General features: G+C 35.3%; 1 protein-coding gene across 2 annotated transcripts in view; it reads right to left on the bottom strand.

The window, feature by feature from the left end:
- Positions 1-2,785: 2,785 nt before the first annotated feature.
- Positions 2,786-7,474, bottom strand: part of LOC118597637 (zinc finger protein 120-like) — a 66,854-nt gene continuing 62,165 nt past the window's right edge. The window contains exons 2-3 of one of the 2 annotated variants that reach the window (XM_036209250.1): positions 5,070-6,333; positions 2,786-4,901 (exon numbers count right to left, since the gene is read on the bottom strand). In XM_036209250.1, coding sequence (XP_036065143.1) covers positions 4,762-4,901; positions 5,070-6,174 — 1,245 coding nt within the window. In that variant the 5' untranslated portion in view covers positions 6,175-6,333 and the 3' untranslated portion in view covers positions 2,786-4,761. Of the gene's footprint in view, positions 6,334-7,474 lie in introns of both variants that reach the window. The other variant, XM_036209249.1, reaches the window with a different exon arrangement.

The following is a 7,474-nucleotide window of genomic DNA, read 5'->3' as shown; positions in this document are numbered from 1 at the left end:
TAGTTTATTTAAGGAATCAATCCCAGAAAAGACAAGTAACCAGGTAGATAAGATATATGGTAAAATTTCTCACATATTCTACAGCATGCTCCCTCTGTTCACTTTTAAATTATTTGATATATGTAGCTGATTTAAGCAAGCATTACAGTACCATGTTGGGAAATCATCAAACTACTACAAGTTATGCCCTCCATTCTTTTTCAGATTTAAAGAAAATAGAAGAAGTTGTTCTTTGATAAGCTGGAGTTTTCAGCGAGGTGCTAACTATGTCCTTCTGAGCACACCAGCCCCACACACTGGGCACTTTTTTCAAAAGACCACTGTGGCTATTTGTGAAGATGGTGAGTTGCCTGATCCAATTCTGGTAAGCATCATTTTTTTTTCCTTCTGTGGCCACAGTATTTCCAGAGAATATAGCACTTATAAATCTTTTCTCTAATTGGAAGAACTATTAGACAACCCAGGATAAGGGAAGAGAAACTGTAAAATATCACTTTTAAAGAGAGAATACCCCATTTAGATTTTACTGATTTATAGAAGGCAAGCATGAGAAGAAAATACATACTTGTCTTTTCTGCTGGTTTAAGCATAGAAACTTCCTTCTGGATGATGGCAGGGGGCACAATGGACATGGCTCTATGAATTTACCTCTGCCTCACATCACCTTGTCACCTTCTTCCTTGAACTCCCACTATGTCTGATCTCTCCTTTCATAGCCAATGATTGCATTGAGGGTGCTCATTTTTCTAATGTGAAATATTTGACAAGCTTTCATTTGCATTTTAAGTGATTCAACATGCAAAAAATTTCATGTGGTATTAATCCTTTAATCCTAACAAAATACATAAAAATATGTCCCATATTTGGGCCTTTTTATTTCAAATAAGCTACTAAATTATCAGTGGAAACATTTATTGAATATCCAACATCCCTCCAAGCACTATACTAGATATAGGGAAGTTTATACTGCATGAGAACAAGTTTATCATATTAGGAACAAGATTTACTACAGTAAGCCTTAAATGTTTTATAAAATTTAGCAATAGCCATGACTGCCATAATCCTACTTCTGAAAGTTAAAAAAATTCAGTAAGTTTTGTGCTATGCTCAATGTAACAATAAATCAGTGGCAGGATAGATTGCAGTCACTGTGGGTTTTGTGACAGCATCTTTGTACACCGAGAGCTATAAATACTAAGACAGAGTAGAAGGAAATGAAAGATTTATTCAAAGGAAGTATCATCAATAAGACATCCATAAATCCAGATAGTTGCTAATCAAATGATAGGATCTTGTCATACCATTTTATGACTAGATTTGGGAACTTTTACAATCAAATCTGTAAATGGTATCTATGTATTTTTATGATCAATACTTCCAGTTGAATCCTGTGCTCACTATACTGAAGTTCATGCCTTAACTTTTTACTTCCTAATGACCCATGGGACTATACAAGATGGCAGAGTGCTTTGAAATGAATGGAAGAATTAAGATCTTTGAGAAAACAAATTATTTGATTAAAACATCAATCATTCTAAAGAACAAAACCCTGTGCCACTATTTACTGTGCTGTTACTTTCAAAATATTCTGTCACTCCTACTCGCTTCATCTCAAGTACAGATAAAATACCTGAAAAATAGCCATACTAAATGGTGTCAATAAAATTCTTTTTATTCCACAATACTTTTCTGAAATAATACATTGAGTGTGGTAAAATTTTCTTTGAAGTCAGAAGTTAGCATAACACAAGCCCAGAGATTTATAGCTAACTATCAGTTCATAATTCACTGTCCAGAATGGAGATGAGATTCAGAACTTGAAGTCACACATCTTTAGTCCTTTCATCTTCAAATTCCTGACATTTCTTTGCTTGATGGTATTTGTCTAATTGTTTTTAGAAGTTCTTTAGAGCCGGGCGGTGGTGGCGCATGCCTTTAATCCCAGCATTTGAGAGGCAGAGCCAGGCAGATCTCTGTCAGTTCAAGGCCAGCCTGGTCTACAGAGTGAGATCCAGGTGAGGCACCAAAACTACACAGAGAAATCCTGTCTCAAAAAAAACCAAAACAAAAAAAAAAAACAACAACAAAAAAAGAAATTCTTTAGAATCTATTTCAATAAGAACTAAGGTAAGTCTAGTCTCTCATAATATATTTGTACTAAAATAACATTTTTCATTCAACAGTGAGTATAGAACAACCTTTTGAAGACCATTAAATTCCATAGTGGCCTGCACAAGAGACAACTGTAGGAGGGTGTCTGAGGCTCCATCTGGATAAGTCCATTTAGTTAGCTCCCCATAATTTTTTTCATTCATTTTGAGACTAGAATACCCATAACCACATATTACTTCTTTCTTCATTTACTGTTACAATATTCTTCTTTCTTTTTCATTTGGAAATAAGTAGACCCCACACAGTTATCTTCTTGTCTCCACATATCTGTCATGGCCTAAAAAACCGATAGACACATGACACAAACACACAGCAAAATGTTTTTAAATAAATCTCATTGCCATTACATTATTCAGCATCTCTGGATAATTTCCTTAGAAGGCAATACTTCAAGATATGATGCCAAATGGATAACTGATGAGGACATGAAAATGCATGGAACTTCAAATCATATATACATATCCATAGTACATTAAGTTATATTGTGAAATATACAGTTGATTGCTGATTATCCTACCTTATTACATCACTTGCAGATAGATTAAAATGTTTCTTTGGATAAACACATGAGGCATTTAATATTTCTTATATTCTCTTCTAATTTTAAGCATTTTAACATTAACATTCTTAATATGTGTTGACAAAACAGAAAATGTTGGGAGTCCATTTTCTACCCTTAGTCTTGTACTCAGAAGACTGACACATGAGGATCATGAGTTTGATTTTATCTTTAACTACTCCCATCCAAGTGAGGTTGGATAAAAACAACATTTCAAGGTAATTTTTGAAAAAAATATAAAAAAAACCCAGAAATAAAAACCCACCACCCTTTCACAGACACACTTACTTGAAAATATGACCACATATTGCCTGATATTTATATAAAAATGTACAACTTAGTGATAGCCATCCCATTCTATACAGTGCAGCAGAGTGCTTCACTAAGTGAAAGCACAATAGAAAAAGAATAAAAGCCACAGAAGGAATATAAGGGCTACAAATAAACTTCACTAAATGAATGCCACACATAGAACATAATATAATATCTACATCAAATGTTGCAAAATAAAAGCCACAATAGGATTTTCACATTAGTCTTTAGTGAACTTGGTTAATAATATATTCACTTCAAGGCTATGATGAAAAAGAGAGGAAAAAAGTTTTTGTTTTTTTTTCTTGAAACTGAAGACAATTGTGATGTCTAAAGTCTTTACCAAATTATTTAGGCAAACAGGGTTTATCTCTTGTGTAAGTTCCTCCCTATTTCCTAATATAAAGATGATATAAAAAAGCTATAGGATATTTACAGCATTACAGATATTAATATTATATTAATATCTAGAGACATGGCTAAGCCCTTAATTAAAAACCATTCCCAGGAGCAAGGTCAGGTTTTTGATAACTTCCAGTAATTTGTGCTACAAAAGACTCCAAGGGTCTAACCTGTTTGGGAACCAGAATGCACATGCACATACCCATAAAAAGACACATTAACATTGCATTATTAAAATTAAAACAAATCTTTAAATTAATTTTTACTTATGAATGTTTATCCTTTGTGATTCCTGTAACACAGGTATGAGGCATCTGAAGGCTTACAGCATTTTTCCCCATCATGTAACAAAAAGCAAGCATGTAGGCTTGAAGACAGAGAAATAAATCATTTTCAGTATGTGGTATCATTTGGGAAGATTTAGAAAATGCTGCCCTGCTGGAAGAAATATTTCACTGAAGTTTGGGCTGAGAGTTTATATCTGCACACCATTTCCAATTTACACTTTCTGCTTCATGCTGCAGGTTAAGGATATGAATTTTTAGCATTCTACGTTAGCTGCCATCTTTGACACTTGTTTCCATGCATCTTTCATGGGGATTCTGCATTGCTCTGGAACCAGGGGACAAATTAAACACTTTTGCCAGCAAATTTAGATATGATGTTTTATCACAGCAACAGAAAAGGCACTAATACACATCCATAAAATTTTATACCTGGATTCATTACCTCATGTAACTGAGGAGTTATGAAATCTAAAAGGGTTACCTTGTCATTTAAATTCATAGGACTTGTGTCTATGTGCTTTGCAGGTGTAAACAAAATAAAGAGGCACATCATATTGCTTGGACCAGTTGTTGACACTTGTCAGATTGTTTTCTCCATAATAAATCATCTTGTGTAACTGAATGAAAGTGGGCTGGCTAAAGATCTTACCAAATCCTTTATATTCAGATTCCTTTCAGTATGAGTTTTTCCAGATCCTCAAAATCTAATGTTATAGTCCAAGGCTTTAACAGACCAATTACACACAAAAACTGTTGCTCATGTCGAGTTTCTCTCCAGTATGTGTTCTTTTATGCATTTGAAGAGTACTATGACACATAAAGGATTTGTCACACTGATTACATACACAGGGTTTCTCTGCAGTATGGGTTCTTTCATGGTTCCAGTGACTATTGTGACATAAAAAAGTTTTACTTCACTGATTACATTCATAGGTTTCCTCTCCAGTAAGCGTTCTTTTATGCATCTGAAGAGCATTGTGATGTTCAAAGGCTTTAGCACAGTGATTACATTCATAGACCTTTCCTCAATTATTTATGTGTTCTTTTATGATTTTGAAGATGACTTTGTCGTGCAAAGGCTTTAGCACATTGAGTACATTCATAAGGTTTCTCTCCAGTATGTGTTCTATTATGGCTTTGAAGATGATTGTGTTGTGAAAAGGCTTTACCACATTGAGTGCATTCATAGGGTTTGTCTCCAGTGTGTGTTCTTTTATGCATTTGAAGACTTTTGTGCCATGTAAAGGCTTTACCACATAGGGTGCATTCATATGGTTTGTCTCCAGTGTGTGTTCTTTTATGGCTTTGAAGACTTTTGGGCCATGCAAAGTTTTTACCACATTGAGTGCATTCATAGGGTTTGTCTCCAGTGTGTGTTCTTTTATGCATTTGAAGACTTTTGGGCCATGCAAAGGCTTTACCACATTGAGTGCATTCATAGGGTTTGTCTCCAGTATGTGTTCTTTTATGCCTTTGAAGATGATTGTGTTGTGCAAAGGCTTTACCACATTGAGTGCATTCATAGGGTTTGTCTCCAGTATGTGTTCTTTTATGTAGTTGAAGACTTTTGTGCCATGTAAAGGCTTTACCACATAGAGTGCATTCATAGGGTTTCTCTCCAGTATGTGTTCTTTTATGCATTTGAAGATCACCATGAAATGCAAAGGCTTTACCACAATGATTACATACATAGGGTTTCTCTCCAGTATGTGTTCTTTCATGGCTTTTAAGATGACTGTGATATGCAAAGGCTTTACCACACTCAATACATTCATAGGGTTTCTCTCCAGGATGGTTTATTTTATGAACTTGGAGAGAACTGTGATTTGCAAAGGCTTTATCGCATTGATTACATTCATAGGGTTTCTCTCCAGTATGTGTTCTTTTATGTCTTTGAAGATGACTAAGATATGCAAAGGCTTTACTACACTGATTGCATTCATAGGGTTTCTCTCTAGTATGTGTTCTTTTGTGCCTTTGAAGTTGAATGTGTCGTACAAAGGCTTTACCACATTGAGTGCATTCATAGGGTTTCTCTCCAGTAGGTGTTCTGTTATGTATTTGAAGATGCTTGTGACAATGAAAGGCTTTACCACACTGATTACACTCATGGGGTTTCCCTCCAGTATGTGTTCTTTCATGCCTTTGAAGATGACTCTCATATGCAAAGGCTTTATCACAATGAGTATATATGGAAGGTTTCTCTCCATGTTGACTTCTTCCATACCTTTCATGTCTTCTAGAACTTTGATAATGTTCTTCAATATTATGGTCTTCCCAACTGTATCCTACAGTAGTGAGGTTTCTGTAGGTTTCCAGCATCACATCTTTGTAGAGATTTTTCTGGGAAGGATCCAGCAAAGTCCACTCTTCCCAAGTGAAGTCAACATGCACATCATCATAGGTCACCACTTTCATATCATAGTTTTCCAGCTCACCCATGTTCTCTGCTCAGCTCCCAGAAGCAGTCCTCTCAGCACAGCACAGCACAGCACACAAAACCACTGGCACCAGCTTCTCTTTAAAGCCAATACAATATTCTTCTAACAGCTATTTTTCAAAATGCTGGCAGGATTTGTTCAAACTTGATTTAAAGCACACCTGTACAGAAATAAGTGAATTCTTCAACAAAAGAATCAAAACACCAAGCTAGCAGATGGTGGCACATGCCGTTAATCCCAGCACTTGGGAGATAGAGGCAGGTGGATAGCTGAATTTGAGGGCACCCTGGTCTACAAAGTGAGTTCCAGGACATCCTAGGCTACACAGAGAAACCATGTCATGAAAAAAAAATCCCCCCAAAGCAGGCAGGCAAACAGACAAAAAAGGAATTAAAACACCAATCATAAACTAAAAAATAAAAAATCTGATTTGATGCCTCCTTCCAGCTATCCACAATTGAGAAAAATCTACCTCCAAAATATATCCTGATTTTCTGTTTTATTCTATTCAGTATAATTTATGATTTAAATATATTTAATTATGTTGTATTAAACATTTTTTATTTTAATAGTAAATATTCCATAATTTCATGTCTAGACAGTCATGTTTTGTTTATGACTCACATAGTTTTTGTAGGATGCTCAGCTGGGCATATTATCTGGTCTTGGCTGTGGAACTCATGGACATGTAGTCATTTAACAGCTCAACTGGGGTTCACTAACATGTCTGTCATTTGAACTGGCTAGTAATTTTTTTTTCTCAATCTACATCAGGTTAGTTCAGCCTTCTTCACATGGTAGAAGTTTTCAGAAGCAAGAGTAGTCAACGTTTAGAAATGTCCCATTTGTCAAAGGTTATTATGCCATAATTCAATCAAAAGTTGATTTAGAAGGTACCTTTGAGATGCAATATATGATCAACTACTATAAACAACAACAATAAAAAGACCTTCATGGGCTGGGCAATGGTAGTGCATGCATTTAATCCCAACACTTGAGAGGCAGAGGCATGTGGATCTCTATGAGTTCGAGGTTAGCCTCATCTACAGAGCAAGATCCAGGACAACCAAGGCTACACAGAGAAACCATGTCTCAAAAAAAAAAACCCTAAATAAATAGATAAATGAATATAAAATAAGAAGATCTTTATTTTTATGGAAGGCGCTTAGTAATTATATGTGATACTGTTAACAAAACTGAACGTAACCTCACTAACAAACACATAACTTTCTTCAGATTTAGGCACTCTGAATGCACTGGAAACCTAGTCCTAAAAAATTGAACAAGACATAGATTTGGAG

The sequence above is a fragment of the Onychomys torridus genome, chromosome 17, assembly GCF_903995425.1.
Source record: "Onychomys torridus chromosome 17, mOncTor1.1, whole genome shotgun sequence".
In the NCBI taxonomy this organism is placed as follows: Eukaryota; Metazoa; Chordata; class Mammalia; order Rodentia; family Cricetidae; genus Onychomys; species Onychomys torridus.
Note: the sequence above shows the minus strand (reverse complement) of the source record. Positions and strands in the feature narration are given on the sequence as shown.